Source organism: Jatropha curcas, chromosome 1 (genome assembly GCF_041381405.1).
Source record: "Jatropha curcas cultivar XTBG-Jc1 chromosome 1, XTBG_Jcur_1.0, whole genome shotgun sequence".
NCBI lineage: Eukaryota > Viridiplantae > Streptophyta > Magnoliopsida > Malpighiales > Euphorbiaceae > Jatropha > Jatropha curcas.
In genome coordinates, this window is record NC_143151.1 from 9,783,053 (window position 1) to 9,805,073 (window position 22,021).

General features: G+C 37.4%; 1 protein-coding gene across 2 annotated transcripts; it reads right to left on the reverse strand.

Annotated features, from left to right (window-relative positions):
- Positions 1-450: 450 nt before the first annotated feature.
- LOC105637295 (Rho GTPase activating protein with PAK-box/P21-Rho-binding domain-containing protein) lies at positions 451-6,543 on the reverse strand. 2 transcript variants are annotated; one of them, XM_012220727.4, is made up of 5 exons: positions 5,555-6,534; positions 3,011-3,131; positions 2,691-2,810; positions 1,584-1,814; positions 451-1,219 (listed from the first exon to the last, which is right to left on the reverse strand). In XM_012220727.4, exons 1-5 carry the CDS (start codon positions 6,013-6,015, stop codon positions 662-664), a joined length of 1,491 nt encoding a protein of 496 aa, XP_012076117.1. In that variant the 5' UTR covers positions 6,016-6,534; the 3' UTR covers positions 451-661. The 2 variants fall into 2 exon arrangements, with proteins under 2 accessions (XP_012076117.1, XP_037492950.1); XM_037637022.2 differs by lacking the exon at positions 2,691-2,810 and having other exon boundaries at positions 5,555-6,543.
- Positions 6,544-22,021: the final 15,478 nt, after the last annotated feature.

Genomic DNA, 22,021 nt, shown 5'->3' on the forward strand with positions numbered 1-22,021 from the left:
GTGCAAATGCTTATACATGAAAATGTTCTCTAATGCATATAAATAAAGATATAAACTTTTGAGCTTTTTCCATTAGAGAGTAATGGAGAGTAAGAGAGACGGAGACAGCCATTGCGAGTTTTAAAGAGATAAAACAAATGTGTAGATAATAACAAAGAATTAAAAAGATTTTAAAGTTGTAATTATCTAAATATAATTATCTTAAAACTTTGAAAATATGTTCTAACATCCAATCAAATTGTAAAAAAATAAATAAAATATAAAAAATTCCTAAAAAAAGGAAAATAGAAGAATTTTGTTAAGATGTAATAAAGGAAACTCTCTCAGTTCTCCCTCTCAACTTTCTTTCCTATTTATTTTTGTTATATTTTATATTTTCCTTTCGTTCCATAATATATATAATGCTAAAGCTACAAATGAATTATAAATGAACTAATATGTGTTGATGGGTTAGAAAAAAAATATGAAATTACATTTTTTGAAGAACGTTAAAAAAAGCAGCTGTAACACTCTAGTGAGAGGTCAGTTTCAAACTATGGAATCATCAAGGAAATTAGAAACCAGCCAACAAAACAGAGGACAACATACATTAATAATTCACAAACATCAACTTCCAAATTCAGACAGTTTTTCATAGAACCACTGGTGTCCAACATGTCCTTCATCGCCAAGCTTCAATAAGTTCTGCCCTTGAATCTATACGGCTCAAGTTGCTAAGTCCCCGAGTCTTTTCAACAGGCGATATTACACGAAGACCAGATTTCTTCCTATTTATCTTACCAGGACTCTTTCGGTCATTTGAATTACTTGATTGACCAACCATGCTTTTCCCAGGACTTGCTTGACCACCAGCATCAGTTTCTTCCATAAATTTATCAGCCTGAACAGTAGCCTTGTATTTGGCCATTGACTTCTCAGCAGAGATTGTAGAGTTGCAGTCTCCTCCATTTATAACATTTTTTTGACTAGAGTTGGAGGAACTTTCAACAGCAGGTTCTTGAGCAATGAAGGTTTGCTCTGTCTTTTCATTTTCTTTAGTAGCTTCAGCACAGGATTGTGAAGGACTCTCATGACCGTTCTCATCAAACGGCTCAAAATGTGAAGCAGGAGTTAGCTCCCCCAAGGAATCTTCCCTCACTCGCAGAGTCCTTAAGATCAGTGTCTTAAGAAAGTTCATCACTTGAACCGCATACATTAGTGCAGTCAAAGGATCTGCCATCTGCAATGAGATCAAGACTTTTTACATCAGCATACCAACAACTACCCAGATCCATAACTTCCATAACCATTAAAAATTTTTAGTGGCTTAGTTTTGACAGAGACTAACATATATTTCCCAGTATATTCTTGGTAGATCCATATAGTTTCTTCTGATTTTATATGGCATTTTAGCAGAGTCCAAAAGCATACATAAGCCATGATCTTAAGAAAAAGGATGGGGTGGACACATTTGAATGCAAACAAAACGTCTATAAAACATATACTACATAACTAGAAGAAATTATTACAGCTTAGGAAGGTCTAGATTCTATTACTGGAGGGTATGCCATGTCTGTGGAATCTTAAGTAACATGGAGACTAACCTGAGTCATGTTGGGTGCAAAAACCATGGCTATGTTACGTGCATTCATCTTGTTTACATGTTCTTGCTGGACAACATCAACCATCAAGTTGATGGCCCAATCCAGAAGAGCAGCTTCAGTAGGAGGTAGATGCCTTGCAAGCTCGGCACAATCATCTTCTGTTTGGCATTGCATTACTTGCTCAGGTGATAAAGGATCCAGAACCCCAGTTGGCAGCTCTCTAAACCAAGCCTACAGAAAAATCATACTCCAGGTCAATAAATGAAGTAGTTGCAAAGCTATGTAAAAATTGTGTTAAAAGAAGCAGCCACTGTATGCAAACGTGATTATATAACATCAGGATGCGTAAGATAAAATTTAATTTGAAAAGAAAAAAAAAAAAAAACTACCAAAATAGAAATTTTGAATTTGAAAAGAAAAAAAAAAATACTATCAAAATAGAAATTTTGGGATTTATCTGCAATTGTTTTATTCAAGATAACGGTTTGATTCAATTTCATAACAAACAACATTACCCATAACATCAAAGCATAGAAGAGTAATATTTCCATTTATTCAGGAAGTAAAACTGGAAGTCCAAATGTGCAAAAGTAAGAACAGGCCAAAAATTCAGAGCTGCTTACGGTCCCTTAAATACAAACTAAATAAACATTCTGTTTGAGACTTTTAAGTATCATCCATGCAGTCAGTATATGGCAATGCCATTAATACATGGTACTGGTGCCATAGCATCAATTCGGAAAAAGGACAGTGGTAGGCTTTGCCGCTAAGGATAGTGGTGAGGACTGGCAGTTGCTTTTAAGGGGTGATCAATATGGCAGAATTTCTTCCAGTAATCAGCACTCCCCCAAGACCAAAAAGAACAACTCCCCTGATTTATTAACCATTTGGATAATATCTTTTATTCCTTGGCTTGACATAATTTTGATTGCTACTAACACATATCAAACCTATTAAAAACTAGAAAAATAGGAAAAAAGCCATCTGCAGTCATTTCAACTCATGTTGGATGAATCCTTAACTATACTGTCTTGCTAAATTTATCAAAATTCTGAAGTAGAATGCATTTAATAGGGTAATGAGCTTGTATTAAATTTGTTGCTATACCTTGATAAGTCCTGCCAAACAGTGTACGTCAATGCCCTCTGGTACCACTCCTCTATTCAACTGATCCCTCACATATTCCTCCTGACTATTTTCAGCATTAATTCTGAAAATTCCTTCAGCCTAAATGCAGTAAATAACCATTTAATTATGACCAACCGAACCAATATAAACTCTAATTCATCTAACTATAAATTAAACAAGTGAATGCTCATGAATCATAAACAACTTTTAAAAGTTTTTTCTTCTCTTTTTCACAATTACGTATTCTTTGGTGCAAACCTCTAGATGCTAATGGAGAAAATAACAGGATGATGGTGTACCTGCAAGCCTCCCTGTGCATATAAGTGTCTTTGCATTAGCAACAGTATTGTTGGTACACTATTCCCTCTAGAGTCGTATGACAACTGCATGGATTCTGTTGAAACTCCGAAGACAGTTGCGCTACATAACGAGAAGGTTTCTGTTAAGTGGAATGAGGGAAAATACTTGAACAGTTGAGTAATTGTGAAAGAGTTATGGTTGTTACAATTTAAGATGCCATAAACAGAAACAAATAAGTACCAATACTTGGATTTTTCATAGGGTTTATATTAGGCAACTTATATTTTGTAAGAAGAAATTTGCAATTGCAAGTGCCAGGGGTATTTCTTGCAACTTGCAACTTAACCAAACTATTATCAGATGATGCCTAGTTGTAGCATTTGTGGTCTTACAAAGGATCCCATATTCTCATTTGTGATGGAGTTCAATGGGTTAAATATTAAAAAGAAATCAATATTTTGTAAAATGGAAAAAAAAATAAAGAAAGAAAGTGAGGGTAAGTCAAACAAATATCTTCCAAGTTCCAAAGAAGACTGATTCTTGGCATATTAAAGAAATTCAAATTGAAGGTTCAGAAACATAAATTTTACACATGAAATTCTATAATCTGGTGGTTTTGTGGTTTATCAATATTGCTGTATCATTTTGTCTTTGAGATGCGTCTATCCAATAGTATATAAAATTCAGTTGTGTTTGAATGAAATCAAATTTTGTTAAAATTGTGTGTCCATTGGAGTTGGAATGGCATCTGTTCATCTAATGGACTATGAATCACTGAGTCATTGACATTAAAACACAGAAACCACTTCCACAATCTCATCAAACACCCAAGTCTCAATTTCAAAACAATATGTGTAGAACAGGTTCTAAAACCCATTACAGACTGCATCAAACACACCCATGAACTTTCTTACAAGGTTTTTTTCCTCATAAATTGTTTCACCCCTATATTGTTGAACGTTCATTTTAAATAGAAACGATCACAAGTTTTGACTATAGTGGAACCAAGAAAAATATGAAATCAATTATTCATTCAACAATGCCATACTATTGTTACTATTACTTTTCTACATTGGATTAACGAGACCTAGAATTTCTAGATGCTTTTATCTTGGCAGATGACATGTCTCCACACAACCGAAAACATGTAACATTTGTTGAAGATCCTAAAAGAATTAAGCAATGGACAAATCCAATAAGTATATATACCTGTGTTTTAAAGCAGTCAAGAGGCTTAAACCCAACAACATGCATTCCCGCAATGACAACCATTTAAATAATAACGTATATGATGTCAGAAATTGCACCTCAGCAAGTCTTTTGACAATCTATAAAGGTCACTTACTCCTCAACCACACTAAAACTCACAGCTCTAAGAATTAAGTTTTTTTGCATTTATGAAATGGTTCTTAAAGCCATTCTTAAGGATCAATATGCATAATTAAATTGAAAAAGTAGAGGATTAAACACAGTAAGGTTCAAGTTCAAATATCTAATTAAATTGGAAAATAGAGGATTAAAGACAGTCAAATTCAAGTTCACAAATCTACTGAGACAGCAATACACTACAATCCAAAGATTATGATTCATCAACAAAACAAAAAAGGAAGGCCCCACAAAAATTTTAAAGGTGAAAAAATAGAATAAAAACACCTGGATTACTGGATTTGCAACAAGAACTTCAACAAATTGACATACTTGCTTCTCATTTTGTTACAGTAATAGATGGCAATACGCTAACTGGGGACAACATTGCCCAGTTTGGGGCGATAGTGGGGTGGGAGGCTTGGTGGTTTAGAATGTGGCTAATGAAATGGTTAAATATTATGACCACTTACCGTTGCCATCTGTAACATTATAAGCAAACTGTGTGGTTGTTTTTTTTAAGATCTATGACATCTTCTCAAATTGGAAAGAACAGAGAAACCAGAGAAATAACATCAACAAACATTTATAAGAAACACCAATATCTTTCAAATCTTCTCGACTCCCAGCAAAGGGTTCTAGTGTCCTCCAAATATTGGTCGGTATTCAATTCTGATATGTGTTTAGCTTCACTATAATAAATGACAAACGAGCATCTAAGATGAGATAATAGCACCTAAAGATCCTTAACCTTCCCATGTATCAGTTGCAAATATTTACCCTAAAATATTTTTCCCCTAAACTAGAGCTTCATAAGAACATTAACACCACAAAATGGGGAAAATTGCATGGAACCAACAATTAATTGCAAATAATTTGCCAATAGAACCTAAGAAAAATGAATCCACGAATTATGTGCACCATCTATACAAGTACTGAAAACTGGACATCAAAATGAATCATGCAAAGAAGAGGAAGAACCACAACAGGCAATCCAACATTGCATACCTAGGAAAGTGAAGGGAAAGAGAGAAAATTCACAATTCCAAGAATCTAGTTGCATAAGCTAAAAATTCCATTTGTATAAGCCAATTGAAAATCCAATAATAATTGAAGGAACCACCAAATTCACATTTGAACGAGTACTAATAAGAAAAACACAATGTAGCATAATGTACCTAGCACTGGGGGCCCTCCTGGGAACTTCCGGCTCGAACTCCACAGGCAAGCCAAGAAACCCATTGAACCTATCAAAGGTGACATGGGCCACATGACGCACATTGGTTGGCCAACCGATCTCCATAGCACAAAGCTCCCTTCTGTCACTTTTACAAGCCACCAAAGATTTCCTAAATATAGTCACAACCAAAGCCAACAAAGAAAGCTGTTCTGTATGTTTCTTCGCACTTTCTTTCACAAAGTCCTCATCTTGGTCACACACAGTCAACGAAGAACCCTCCTCCGCCTCCTGGCCACGGCCACAACCACCACCATTACCTTGTATCGAAGATATTTGCCTTGTGGGTACGCAAGATAAGGAAGAAGAAGAAGGATTGAGTGCACAAGAAGATGAATTAGAAGCAAGACTAGTGCTTGGCGATGAAGGGAAATGGGAAGGAGAATGGAGCACCTCAGTCATGGCTGGCAATGAAAAGGGCGTTTCTTGAAATATTATAAAAAACAAAGACAATAAACAAAAAAAAAAAATTGTTATTTTTCTTGAATGGGTCAAGAAAACAAGAAAAAGAGAAAAAAGAGATTTGCTGTTGCTTTTGCTGTTGCTGTTGTTGAAAGAAGCTTTGAGAGAGAAATAAAGAATTGAAAAGATAGAGTTGGATTCAAGAAATGGATTTTTGTTCGTGGGACGTGAGAATCATTAATTTGCTGACTCTTTCTTTTTCTTTTTTAATTAATTATTTTTTACTCTTTCTTTTGTAAGCTTTGAGAGGAAGAGAGAGAGGATTTGGTGGGAAATTAATGGAGATGTATAGAATACGAACAATAAAAGCGAAAAATGGTCAAAAGGGAAAATTAGTTAAGGAAGAGATTTGATAATGGTGGAGCTTCAAGTACAGGGTTTGTTATTATGCGGACTTTTTAAAATCTGTTAGCTCTTTCTCACTTTCATATTAACCAGACACAGCTCCGTAGCAGTTGGAGCAGCTTTTATTGAGGTCGTTGTTGAAGAATACTAAAAAATAGCCTAAGACCTATAGCTGTTTGGGCCTGCCATGGATGCTCGTTTCTGCTTTCTAGGCCACTGTGTAATTTGGAGGAAAACAAAAACTAATAAACGCATTACTTTTAAGAGAATAATAAATACAGGCGAATTTAATTATATTTTTGGTATATGAACTTGTGATATTTTTCTATTTTGGTATTTAAACGGAAAATATTATTAATTGATTGTCTAAATTTTTAATTCTTTTTATTTTGGTGTCTCCTAATGAAATAGACAATTGGAAAATACAATAGGACTGAGTTTAGACCCACTTTTACTTAACTGAAAGCTTATTTGGACAACAATTAATCCACGTCATAATGCCAATGTGGTAAATATCTTAAAATGACCATCTTAACCTCATTTAATTGAACTATATATTTTTTTTGAAAGTAAATAAGATCATATATTTATAATAAATCATGAGAAATAAGATCTGCAATACATTGGAGAGTCGAGTCCCATAGACGGAAACAAGGATGTAAACATGTCATACGAGCAAGAGCATGTGCAGACTTGTTACCTTGCCTCCTAACCCAAACCAATTCACTAGATGGTATTTGAGAAAGTAGTTGTTTAATCTCTTCTAGCACTGGTGCCCAATCGGAATAAGAATCAAAACTAGTAGTTACAGCTTGAAACAGTCGTAGGCAATCTGTTTCAACTAGAACCCTACCAATAGATCTCGTGAGCAACCAAGATAAAACCTCCCTAAGGCCGATGGCCTCTGCGATGTGAGGTTTTAGCACCCCCGCAAAATGACCCATGCAAGCTACCAAGAACTGTCTAGCTTCATTTTGGACAAGGCCAGCATACGATGAACGACCCTCAGTCATATGGACAGCTGCATCAACGTTACACTTTACAACCCCAGTCGGAGGAGGAGCCCATGTCGGAACTGAAGCCGACGATACAGAGGAATTGCTTCGATCAATCTGCGCGTTCTTCCATTCTCTAAGAAAGCTGGTAGCTACCATGACAATGTTGTACAGAGGAATATTAGTTTGTTGCCAAACTCGTCGGTTTCTGTCAAACCAGATAAAGTAGCACAACACACCGAATAACAAGCAGTGATCATCACTGTGCCGATCAATAAACCCCAATAGAGTATCACTAAAACTAGTGGCTGATCTATCCAACGGAATCCCTGTTATTGTCCAACACAGTCGAGCTTTCTCACAAAGGAATAGCATGTGCATTATTGTCTCGATTTTGCTGCAAAAAGGGCAATGGTCATCCTTTGTAATCCGCTTGCCAAGTAGTATAGATTTCGTTGGTAGAATATTACGACACGCTCGCCACAGCCAGTGCTTAACCTTCGGTGGGGAATCTAATTGCCATAATTTAGCCCAAATTGGCGAAGTTACAGTTGCTTTAGGTTCCACGAAATTAGGCAGGACAAGTTTGTAGCCTGATTTAACAAGATATTCCCCTGAAGTAGAGAAGTTCCATATAAGTGTATCTGCATGGGTAGCCCGAGTAAACGAGATGGATAGAACCTGTGACATCTCCTCTGGAAGGAACAATCTGGCAATTAAATCCACGTTCCAACCATTAAACATCCTTAGATTTCCAACTGACATGTTCTCAGAACTAGGGACAACAGGGCTATGTGGGTAGAAATCATTATCATTTGGTAACCACGGGTCGCGCCTAATGTTAACACTTGAACCGTTGCCAATTCTCCGTCTATACCCTCTTTTGAGAAGTGACTTAGTCGAGACCATGCTCCTCCATATAAGGCTGGGATTATGCCCTAAGGGCGCATCCAAAACATTCCCCCCCGGAAAATATTTTGCTCTGAGAACAGAACATAGAAGAGTATTCGACTCAGTGACAAGTCGCCAAATCTGTTTACCAACTACGGCAATGTTAAAGGAGTAGAGATGTCGGAAGCCAAGGCCGCCCATAGTCTTTCCCATGCACATTCGGTCCCAACAGAGCCAATGAATTCCTTTACTGCTCGGACGTTGTGTACCCCACCAAAAAGAATTCATAATTCTTTGCAGTTCGTCACAGGGAGAAGGAAAGTACTCATGCAGTAGGATGGAATCGCCTGAGCTACAGTTTTAATCATTACTTCCTTTCTCGCCTTAGAAAGGAGTCTATGGCTCCATCGAGAAATGGTCTTTCTCAATCTATCTCGAAGAAAGGAGAAGACTGCCTTCTTGTTTCGTCCAACTAGGGAAGGAAGTCCTAGGTATCTGCCATGGTTTAAGGGTCGAGAGACTTGCAAAATGTTGATGATCTACTCTTTAATCGAGACGTCCACATTAGAGCTGAAAAAAACCCCCGATTTTTGCAAATTCACACCCTGTCCTGATGCTGCTTCGTACTGTTTTAAGATATGTGCAACCACTGTAGCTTCTTCTGCTTTAGCTTTAAAGAAAAGCAGACTATCGTCAGTAAATAAAAGATGAGACAAACTCGGAGCAGCTCGACAAATACGACCCCCATGGATTGACCCTACTGCCTCTGCATGCATAAATAAAGTCGAAAGCCCCTCAGAACATAGCAGAAACAAGTACAGAGATAGAGGGCACCCTTGTCTCAACCCACGAGATGGAGTAATAGGACCAACCCTTTCACCATTAACAAGTACATGATACCTGACCGATGTAACACACATCATAATCAGCCGAATGAACTCGGAACAGAACCCAAGTCTTGTCATTATAGCTTCTAAATAGGACCAGTCAACTCGATCATATGCCTTACTAATATCAATCTTCAGAGTCGCTGTTTGTTCTTGACTCCTCCCACAGTTTTTCATAGAATGTATTGTTTCAAAGGCAAGAATTACATTGTCCGTAATTAGCCTCCCAGGTACAAAAGCGGACTGAGATGGGGAGACAATTTTCCTCAGGACATGCTTCATCCGATTAGCTAAGACCTTTGCCACAATCTTATATAAGACATTACATAGGGAAATTGGCCGCAGATCTTTCACAAATTTAGGTTTATCAATTTTTGGAATTAATACAATGTTGGTCTCATTCACCAGATTAGGAAAAGAGTCATGTGCAATCCACCGTTTACAGCAAGTAGTAACATCTGATCCCACAACTGACCAAAATTTTTGAAAGAAACATGGATTGAACCCATCAGGGCCAGGACTCTTGTCCGGGTGCATTTGAAATACCGCCGATCGAAACTCCTCATCAAGAAAAGGGGCTATAAGACTATCATTATCAGATTCAGTGACCCGAGAATTAACATGCTCAAGAGCAGGACTAGACTGGACAGGTGTGGCCGTAAATAGTGTAGTGAAGTATTCTAGAAACACAGCATGCATATCCCTCGGTTCTTCCTTCCAGTCACCTCTCGAGTCCCGGATACCTGGAAGATAATTTAATTTTTTACGTAAGGAAGCTGAGGAGTGAAAGTACCTAGTATTTTTGTCCCCATGAGCAAGCCAGAATATTTTTGATCGTTGTTTCCAGTACTGCTCTTCTTTAAGAAGCAAATCACCAAGCTGCTTTTGTATTAAAAAGTACTCCTCTGAACTGTCACTGCTCTGGTGGACTCGAAAGCCATTAAGTCGAGTTTTAAGCAATTTAATTTCTTTAAGGAACTTGCTACGTAAGTCACGTCCCCAAAATCGCAACCCAGCTCTGCATGCTTGTAGTTTACCCATCACATCACCGTGGGCTCCTGGGGCCCAATTATGAGTAACAGTCTCATCAAGGTTAGGCTCCCCAATCCATGCATTTTCAAACCTGAAGCTAACTTGTCTTTTAGTCCTTAGGTCAGTGCCCAATAAAAGCAATAATGGAGAATGGTCCGATGTGCCACTAATTAAGTTGTGAACCGAAGCATTTGGGAAAAAGCAAGACAATGTATCTGAAGCCACCATTCGGTCCAATCTTTCCTCAATTTTGTTACGTCCCCTACCAGATCACCATGTGAACGGATACCCTACCATACCAAGATCGGAGACCCGACACACCTCCAGCGCTTCTCAAAATCCCTCAAGATCACGTAGCTCATAAGGATGGCCCCCTATCTTCTCGTCATCTGCAAGTAGATTATTAAAGTCGCCCATTAGAAGCCAAGGAAGGTTGTGCTGACTAGCTAGAGTTTTAAGGAGAGTCCAGGTGTCTGGCTTCCTATGATGTTCAGGGAACCCATATACACACGTCATTCGCCAAGTATGCGGTCCATAAGTTATTTGCATATCAATATGATTTGGGGAGTAGGAATAAAAATCAACATTCAAATTATTATTCCAGAAAACAGCTAAACCACCAGTTCGACCAAGATAATCAACTGAAAAAGAAGAGGAGAAACCATACTGCAGACTTAAGTTTTTAACATAAGAGGAAGCTACTTTTGTCTCCATAAGGAAGCAGAACATGGGCTTATTGGCACGAACAAGATCCTTTAGAGCACTCACTGCTCGAGGGTTGCCCATCCCTCGGCAATTCCAATATAGGAACGTCATGGCTCTCGGCGGCCCTGAGTACTAGGGCTCGCCGATTTAACTAAGGTGCTAAGTAAAAAATGCTCCATCACTGCTGCGTACGTTTGCATTAATTTGCATGGCTGAAACAGAAGGTGGTAACGAATCAATATCGTTTTGGGTTTGAGTTGTTGGTAGAAGAGAGAGTGCTGAGTGACATCATTGCGCTCATGCAATTGCAAAAAGTTCAACATGCATAGCGCAAAAGTGTTTTAGAGGGCTATATTTATTTGAATTGAGTCAAAGGACAAGTACAGTGTTCGAGACAGCTGGAGCCTGGGCATAGGGACGAGGTCACGCTTTGATGCTCTCCATCATTCAGTATTTCTTTTTATTTTTAATTGACCGACACAAAAGAAGAAAGGATTCTCAAAAATGGGCCCACAAGGAAGGCTAGTCATTGCAATTGTGTAATCGAGACAGAGGACACAATGTCGAGGTCAAGCGTTGATGCTCTCCATCATTCCTTATTTCCTTTTTCTCTTTTTTTTTTAATGATTGACCGACACAAAAAAGAAAGGAAAGTCTCAATATGGGCCCACCATGAAGACGAGTCGTTGCAGCGGAGCTCTATCCGGCGTTAGCTGGATCTGCCGGAAGATGATGTGGTCTTGCTTGAATGTGGACTGCCAACAGGGAGCTTGGAACATAACAAGAGATAGGTTGCAAGATCAAGATGCAGGTTGTTGTTTTGTAACACTTCAAACCCTCTTAAACCTAGGTTCCCTTTTGCACTTCTCTCACCACCTTCTAGCGAGAGTGACCCATCACAACCAGCGCTAGTTCAACCGTTGAAGACTTCAATTTGAGCAGAGCTTGTCAGTTATGGAGCGAGAAACAGGCGAAGCAAAAAAGGAGATGGTTATAAACGAAGAATGGAATGGCTCTTCTTCAACCCATCTCTCTAAAACTACAGGAACTCGACGACATTGCTGTGTTCGAAGAGGCTATAAACTTAAAAGAAGGCAAAAAATCAGAAAACAAATTGCATGCCTTCGATTGCAGACGCTGCTGAAAATCAAGAAAGACACAAACAAAATGCTACGACGGTGGCATTGACGAGGGAAAGAACATCATCAGCAGGGACGAGAGCCATTTGTTTGCCTCCCATTTTCTATTCCATGTCTTGCTGTTCTTTTGATTTTTCTTTGAATTATAAAACCCTAAGCTTCCTTACTTCTCTTTTTCTTTTTTTCTTTTCCTTTTTGCCGCTGCCTCTCAATTCCCAATCCACATTTGACTTCTCCCTTGAGTAATTCCAACATATTCACAAGAATAAAAGTGCAAATGGTAACTATTAGATAGTAGTGCAAATATAGAGAGAATGCAATCAAAGATAAAGGCTTTTTCTTGCATCCATGACCGGCAACTACATGAAGAGAACCGGAGTCAGAGTTGTTGCTGCTCTTTTCTATCACGTCTCCTAGATGCTTGTTTTGCAAATCCTTTATCTTGAGCAAATGTATTTTATTTTATTTTAATTTTTGTTTCATGTAAGATTTTTATATAACATATTGCTGACATTGATGACGGTGATGAAAATGGTGATGAAAGTGAGAAAGAGGAAAATATAATCTTACAATTTAAAATATTTGTATAGAATGAGAGGATCTTTACTTCAAAAATTATTCTATTTTTAAATTTTGTGGAAATTTTTTTCTTTGAAATGTTTGGTTGGGGGAAAGTTGAGGAAGCCAGGGAGACTAGAGATGAATCTACAAAGAATGAGAGAGTTAGAGAGATAGATTGATAGAGCAAGCAAAAATGCAGAGAGAGAGAGAGAGAGAGAGAGAGAGAGAGAGAGAGATTGATATTTTTTCCTTATTGCAAATGCGACATCGAGAGAGAAGGATGAGAGATTGGGATTTTTTCCTCACTACAAATGCGACATCGTTTTGATTTCTAATTCAGAGAGAGAGAGAGAGAGAGAGAGAGAGAGAGAGAGAGAGATGAAACTAAGAAGGCTTAGGGTTTCCTAGCTCAATTAAATGAGATTAGGATAGTCATTTCAAGGTATTTGCCATGTTAACATGATGACATGGATTAAATGTCAGTCCAAATAAGCATCAACCTAGGTTGTATTTTCCGGCTGTTCAAATCATCAGAAGATACCAAAGTGAAAAAAAAAATTAAAAGTTCAAATACTCAATTGATAGCATTTTCGGTTCAGATACCAAAATAGAAAAAAGTCACAAATTCAGACACAAAAAAATATAATTAACCCTTTATCAAAATCACATTAGAAAATCCAATTAAAAACAAATATAAATTCACCTTTTATCTTGTACACTAAACAAAAAAAGGATAAAAACTAATTTTAGTTAAAAATATATACAAAAAATAATTAAAATTTTCAACTCCATTTTGTTCACCGGCAATCATCATTCTCTATTCCAAGTTATAAACAATCGCCACCATCTCCACCTAACTACTGCTTGACATGGCTTTTTAAAGTTATCATAGTGATAGATGCATTCAATTGCACCCTAAAAATGCTCTATTATCCTACCTCAGCTCTCTCGATGAAAACGACGGACTTTCTGACGCAGAACGGTTACATGAAAGAGAATAATGATTATACTTCGTCATGAGTTTTGATCAATGATGTTTGATCTGACGAAAAGAATTAAAGAACTAAGCTCTCAAGGAAGTTTATTGAATATGAATAATGATCAAACAATAATGTTCGTCCACAATAACAAAATAACCTATTTATAGGTTTAGGCTAAAACATAAAACCCTAAAAAATAAAAATGGTCGTAACTGGACAAAACTCTAGCCAGGTTGGCGACATAAGCGTGCTTGGCATGACATGGGTGTGCTTGGACTTCCAAAGGCTAACACGAGCGTGTTTGGCATGACAAGGGCGTGCTGGCACTCAAATCGTAACTGGACTCGTCGACATGGGCGTGATTCTTAGGCTTGGGCGTGTCTCGTGTCCTGGATTTCCAGAGGCTGGCACGGGCGTGCTGGAAATGGCATGGTCGTGCACCTGCTTCTTGGGTTTGCAGCGATCCAAGTCTTCCATATATTTAAGTGCTAGTTGCTCCGCATCAATCCCCTCCACTTCAAAAGAACTCGACCTCGAGTGATCATCATCGGGATAGAAATGGAATAAATCAGCAATATTGAAAGTCTTGGAAATCTTCATGTCTTCGGGCAGGTCAAGCACATAAGCATTATCAGTAATCTTCTTAAGTACCTGAAATGGCCAATCTTTTTGGAGTCAAGCTTCTTTTGTACTCCTCCACGCTCCTTGCGAAGATAAACAATAACCCAATCACCCACAGTAAAAAATTTATAACGCCGGTGTTTGTCAGCTGCATCTTTATATTTTTCATTTGCAGCAGCGATGAATTGCTGCACTTGCTTGAATACCTCCACGTGCTCGGTAGTGTTGACGTGTGTTTTTATGCCCCTGCCTGATCCAATGATGATATGAGGATGTGGAATGAAAGGTTAATGCCATCTAGAAGTCTTTTAATCCAAGGATTTAAATTAAATTGATTTTAAGTGTCTGACTGGGTCATAGCTGCGTCACGCAGCTATAGATGCGTCACGCAGCTATGTTAGACTACATGCCGTTTTTGTATTAAACGACATGTAGCTCTGGTACAGCAAGTAAGCTGCGTCACGCAGTTGTGCTTTGTGACTTACTTATATAAATAGATCTTTTTAATTCACATTGGAGAGAACTTTTGACAACTTTGGTAAGCGTTTTAAAACCCTAAAAAACATATTTTGCGGCCACATTCTCCTCCAAAAGCTTTTTTGAGTTCGTTTAAAGTAGAATTGCCATTAGACATCAATTAGGTTAAAACAAAAATCATAAAAAGAAGAAAAAGTAAGAGAGAAAAGAGTGAGCGATAAATCCTTGTGGACAAAGCTTCTGGAACCCCTTAACCTTCATTCTTTAAGGTGTTCAAGCTATTTACAATCCTCAGTCTGAGGGTTAGGTAATTCCCTTAAACCCTTCTTTGTATTTTTAGTTATTTATTCATTGTTATTTATTTTATTATTGCTTTAGTAGTTTAATCTTAGTTAAACGGTATTCTATCCACTCTTGGTTGTTTTTAGATCTTATTAGAGCATGTTTAAATAAAAGAAAAACGTAAATAAGTTGTTTGAAAAGTAAGCACGGACCAAAGCAGTTGCGTCACGCAGCCAGTAGATCCGTAACGGACCTGGCAGTTGCGTGACGGAACTGTTCATGTCCAAAATATCGTTTCTTTACCCAGATTAGTTGCGTCACACAGCTATTAGATCCATAACGGATCTGGAGATTGCGTGACGGAACTGTTCATATTCACGATTTCATTTTATTTTTTTAATATTATATTTTTAATTATGGATCTAAAATATACGTTTGACGGATCTGGAGTTTTAAGAACAGTTAGGTCACGTGACTATTAGATCCGTCATGCAACTGTTCTTCTAAAGACAGCTGCGTGACGCGACTGTTCTAGGGTTCCAGAAACAGTTTTTATCCTTTTTAAAAATAATAATAATTTTTGTACAAAAAATAAAATTTAATTCTTTTAATAAATCCGAAGACAACCAATTGTGGGCAGATTGCGATTTAATTAAGTTTAGAATATTAAAATGTAATTATGCATGATTTTGGGTTTTTGGCTTTCAGGTTAAAATTTTTAATCGGGTAGAATGTATTTTTAGGTTTGGTTTGTGGCCCGCCTTTAACCATAAGGCAAGAGCGGGTCTTTTATTTACTTGTTTTGACTGCTTTTGTGTGGATGATTTAGATGATTATGGATGCAATGATTGAATTTGATTGAAATTGAATGGGACGATTAATTAATTTTCCACATAAGAACTCGGTTCGATTCATTCGGGTTGGGTTTAAGTAAATAAAAAATTTGCCTTTTCTAACTAAAATAAATTAGAAATCGTAGGTTAAAAGAGGCCGGTTTTTCCCGGCGTCGGCTTCCAACAGGCCGGCGTACCCAATTCCCTTACCCAGAATCGCATTGGTGCGCCTGACCAGTTTTCTAAATAATTTGGCCTTGAATAAAGTTGGGTTTAAAATGGAGTCACTTTTTATAAAATAAAATTGGAAACGGTCCCATTGCCGAAAAAATGGGTGGCGACTCAAAATGTTTTATAAGACCGATTTATCGGCATCGTGTCCAATAAAAGGTTTTGTTACCACTTATTCAAAGATCATCTTTTCCAAACCAAAAACACAAAAGTAAACGTTTTTCGGATCGCTCGGGGGCGGTGCGAAAACAGGTAGCTAAGTTTTTAGCTACAATACTCTTCTCTACACCTGCTGGAAGGGAAAGAAATCAAGAGTATGGGCCGGTACCTTCCGGTAGACAATTGTAAAAGGTGACATCTTGGTAGAGCTATGGACAGCACTGTTTTAGGCAAATTCTACTTGGGCAAGAGCAAGATCCCACATCCTCTTCTTCTCATTGCAAATGCACCTAAGGAGATTACTAAGAGTCCGATTCACCACTTCGGTTTGTCCATCAGTTTGGGGGTGAGCGGTACTACTGTAGTGAAGTTGAGTGTTGAATCTTTTCCACAAAGTTGTCCAAAAGTGAGCTAGAAACTTTGTGTCTCTGTCAGATGTGATGGTTTTGGGAATGCCATGCAACTGAACAATCTCCTAGAATAATAACTTTGCTATGTATGAGGCATCATTAGTTTACCTGCAAGGAATAAAGTGTGCCATCTTGGGGAATATGTCGACGACAACAAAAATAGAATCAGCCCCAAGTTGAGTTTGAGGTAAACCCAACACAAAATTCATAGATAAATCCTCCAATTGTTGGTCCGGTACAGTCAACGGAGTGTAAAGACCAGTGTTTTGAGAATGGCCCTTTTGTGTCTGGCAAATTGAGTATTTCTAGACTAGCTTCTCTGCTTCCTTTTTTAATTATGGCTAATAAAAATGAGCCTCCAACCCCGCAATTGTTTTATCTCGTCCCAAATGTCCACTCAATCCTCCACCATCGATTTCTCAAATTAACTTTTCTCAGAGAGAAGACCGATGAATGCATAGCCTGTTGCCTTGGAATAGATACCCGTTATGAACCAAGAAACCATCGGTAGGCTATTTTGCTTCAATCTTAGCCCATATGTCAGCAAAGTCTTCATCTGAAGCATAGAGATCTTTAAGAAATTCAAACTCCACAATCTCTTGCTTAATTGTAATCAACAAAGCTGCTCTCCTACTCAAAGCATTCGCAATCGTGTTACAAGTACCCGATTTGTGCTTAATGACATAATGAAAAGCACCAAAATAAGTTTCCCAACGTGCATGCATCTTCCTAACTTTCTTTTGAGTTTGAAAATGAGTTAAAACTTGATGATCAGTGTAAATAATGAACTCACACCCCAACAAATAATGTTCCCAAGTTTTGATGGCTCAGAAAACTGCATACAATTCTTGCTCATGAGTAGACCATTTCTGCCTAGTTTCATTCAATTTTTCACTAAAGAATGCTATAGGCTTTCTGAATTGTGTTAGCACAACACCAATTCCAATCCTATAAGCATCGCAATCAACCTCAAATAATTTATCAAAATCAAGTAAAGCAAGAATAGAGGCGGAAGTAAGCTTATCTTTGATTTCTTCAAAGCTCTTATTTGCAGATTCAGTCTATATAAATTGTCGAACTCTCTCCTTCTTCAAGCAATCTGTGATGAGAGTGACGATGCTACTAAAATTTTTGATGAACTACCTATAGAGCGTAGCAAGTCCATGAAAACTGCGAACTTCAATGATACTCTTAGGGGTGGGCCAATTTCTGATGGCCTCAATTTTTCTGTCACCAACATGAATTCCTACCGAGCTAACAATATAGCCAAGAAACAGAATCCGCTCTGTCATAAAACTGCACTTCTTAAGGTTAATATACAACTCATTTTTCTGTAAAGCATCCAACACCTATCGAAGGTGCTGAAGGTGTTCTTCCTCGCTGCGACTGAAAATTAAGATGTCATCAAAATAAACAACCACAAATTTGCGCAAGAAAGGACGCAAAACCTGAGTAATAAGTCGTATGAACGTGCTCGGTGCATTAGTCAACCTAAACGGCATAACCAACCACTCATATAATCCTTCTTTGGTCTTGAAGGCAGTCTTCCATTCATCTCCCTCTTTGATTTGAATTTGATGATACCCGCTGCGAAGATCTATTTTAGAAAATACTATAGATCCTGACAGTTGGTCCAACATGTCCTTCATACGAGGAATAGGGAATCGATACTGCATTGTGATCTTGTTGACAGCTCGGCTATCCACACATATTCTCCAAGTCCCATCCTTCTTTGGTACCAATAAAGCAGGAACCCCATAAGGACTAATGCTCTCCCGGATATGTCCCTTCTTCAATAATTCTTCTACCTATTCTTGAAGGATCTGGCTCTCCTTTGGATTCATCTTATAATGGGGTTGGTTTGGTATCTTCGATCCAAGGATAAAATCAATCTGATGTTAAATATCCTTCAAAGGTGGAAGTGTAGATAGTTCTTCAACTATGACGTGAAACTCATCTAGCAACTCCTTGACTGGTGGGGGGACTAGTGCCCCTTCATTCGAGCCTATCTCTGGTTTGATCAGCAATGCCAATGCGCCTCCAGACTTCTCAATCGCACCAGATAATTCTTGCACGTTGGAAGAAACAACTACTATGGATTTCCCCTCCATTTTAGACGCTTTGGCAGAAGATCCAGAAGGTAAGACAATGATTTTCTTATTTTTCCAAGTGAACAAGTATGAATTGTGACATCCTATTGAATCGAATCGTTGTATAGAGTCGAGTCGAGTAGGGCCGAACTAAAACTCGGTTCAAGCCATTTAAATCCAGAGTGGGGTAGAATGGGATGTAACTTAAATAAGTAAAAGAAGTGGACTTATTTGAATAAAACAAAAAGATCAAAGTATAAGGGTTAGGATTTACTTGCACTAAAAGATCAAGCTTAGGTATTAAGTTGTAACCTATTGACAATTGAGGTACCATTTGGTAATTTTACACACAAACTCATTGAAATTCTAGAGCCTACCCGTGATTACCATTTCATTTTCCTTTCTTCATCCTTATCTTCATCTCCTTCATCTCCTTTCCTCTTCCACCTTCCTTCCTCCATCAATTTTAATGGTAGGGAAGAGTTTAATGGTAGTTAAGCATTAATTTCAACCTCTATTCTATCCAAGTAACTAAACCTTCTTGAATTTCATAATTGAATCATTTGGTGATATTTTTAGAGTATTCATAAGAATTCTTATTTATAGGTGAAGTGAGTTCAAAGGTAGTAGAAAAAGGAAGCTAAAAAGAAGAGCTCAAGCTTTTTGGAGTGAAGGTTTGATATCTCTTTTAATTTATCACTTTCCTTGCATGAAAACTTGTGTGGTGTGTTGATAATGAGAAAATATGTTGCTTAATGTTGAGTGAGAGGACTGGAAATGGTGAGAAAGCATGGGATGAAATGAATAAATGAAGTAGATATTGAGTTTATGCTGAAACAAGTTTTGCTAGAAATTTTACCAGTAACTTCCCCTTGATTTTGACCCTATTTAACGATGGAATTATGAGGTGGTCTAGAAGTGTTATTTGTTCCTCTATGTGTTAGATTTCCATGGGTTTTTGAATAACCTAAATAAGAGTTATAAATTGAGAGATATGTCCAAAATAGTATAGACTGTGCAGGCTAGAAACCAACAGTCTGGGCGGACTGGAAGTTGCTACTTTAGGTAAATATTTGACTACCTTACCAACGTAATTAAGAGATGTGGTATAAGAAAAATTTGTACCCTAATGTGTTAGCTAACCAGAGAATGTAGAATCACCTAAATTGGAGTTATAAATTGAGAGCTATGACCAAAATAGTACAAACTGTGCAGGCTGGCAACCAACAGCTGGGCAGACTGGCAGTGGCTACTTGGGCTCCATATTTGACTACCTTACCAACGTAATTAAGAGATGTGGTAGAAGAAAAATTTGTACCCTAATGTGTTAGCTAACCATAGAATGTAGAATTACTGCAATTGGACGTATTAATACAGAGTTATGCTAGAAATTGTGAAACATGTACAGGCTGCCCTGTCAGATTTCAAGGCTACATGAGAAATGCTGTTGGGATGCATATGTAGCTTCATGCAACCTAAGATTATTACTGAATTTTAATTTTTTGAATTGAGTTAAATTAACAGCAATAATTTCCTTAATCTGACCGGTAGAAATTAAGTTATCTAATATGAGTGGTACAAGTTGTGTAACACCCGCCGCCCGATCCCGAAAGACCTGACAGTGGATACCACATTCGGTGCCGGAGGCACCGTCCTAAATTACATAGAAATCATACAATCATATTATGAATTGGAAGTGACTTAGTCTTCACAAGTTTAGCAAGTAATAATATATTTTTTTTTGAAAATGCTTTGGGAGAGTCCTACAGAAAAACTGCAAAAGTTTCCCCTAAAAATAGAAGTTGCCAAACATATGAATACAAAGCACTCCCAAATTCAATCTCCAAACCCCATCAAACTCCAATAATAACACAATAGTACTTCTATAATTTCATAACTACATAAGTCCGCAATAACATTTTAATATTCATCAATTCAATACATTCATGTAAACATATTAACTTCTATTTATCTTCCAATATATATATACCAACAGAATTTACAATAAGATGCTTAAGTCATAAATTAAATAATATAATCTCCAAAAAATATACTATTTATACATGCCATAATTCTTAGTTACATAAAATACTAATCAACTACCAAAATATCTCTTTAGCTCTGATGCTACTCTTCAGGTCTTTAAGCAGCAAGCACAATCTCCAACCTGCGCGTGATAAAAATCAACGCGCTGAGTGGATGACTCAGTGGTGCTAAATAACCAACAATTAAAATAACAAGAAATAGCCAAGGCAAATCTCGCAAGTGCTTTAATTATATAAATACCGAAATTGCATTAATGTAGTGAAAACACTGTGAAAGCAATAAGAAGATTATAAGTATAAATATGTCGTCATTCTTTTATAGCAAAAATAAACTTTCACTCTTTTTAGTTAAGGCTCGTACTAATACAGAATGAATATAAGCAGATTTGATCGTGGCCTATGTTAGCGCCACCCCCCTCACACAATCGTGACCTATGAAAGCGCCACCCCCATCACACAAATAAGCGCGTCCGCCTATTTATAAGGGCTGATAACCCTAGCATATGATCATAGCTTTGTATAACCAAATCAATCTCATCATACCACATTTCAATCATGCATAGTAGAGCCCAATCAAAATCATTCTTTCACAAAGGACTTTATTACTTATTCAAAATTCTTAATCAAAACACTTCATTACTGAATACCCATCATTTCAAAATATCTCAACTTATAACTTACAAAAATTACCACATTCTTCAAAAGAAATACTTCAAATAGATATATATACTTAATATAGTATAAAAGTACATATATCAAGAAATTTTCAGCATTTTCATAAACTTGACCTTTGCTAGGTTTTTAAAACATAACTTGAGTTATGGGTCTCCAAATTGACTGAAATCAGATTCATTAGAAAGCTAAGACAAAATTCTATAAATGTTATGATGGACCACAGCCCAGATCCATCGATAAGATAGCAAACAAAAGCTCAGAACACAGACCAACAGATCAGACCTGATTCAGTAGAACCAAGTCCAATGTTTATTGAATTCCTATTTAACCAAACACTCAAATTAAACCAATCCAGAACGAGAGAAGTCTCAAGACACAGGGAAACAACTTTTGTGAAGAACTCAGAACCTAATATTGTCATTATAATGGTCAAAATGGGCACTCAATTCAGTGATGCATGTGGCCCGACACAAACAGAGTCAGTTTGGGTGTTTCAGCCATAAGTTGAGTTATATATCTCCAAATTGGACACAAGAGGATGGGTTGGGAAGGAAGAAGAAGAAGAAGAAGAAGAAGGCGTGTAGGAAA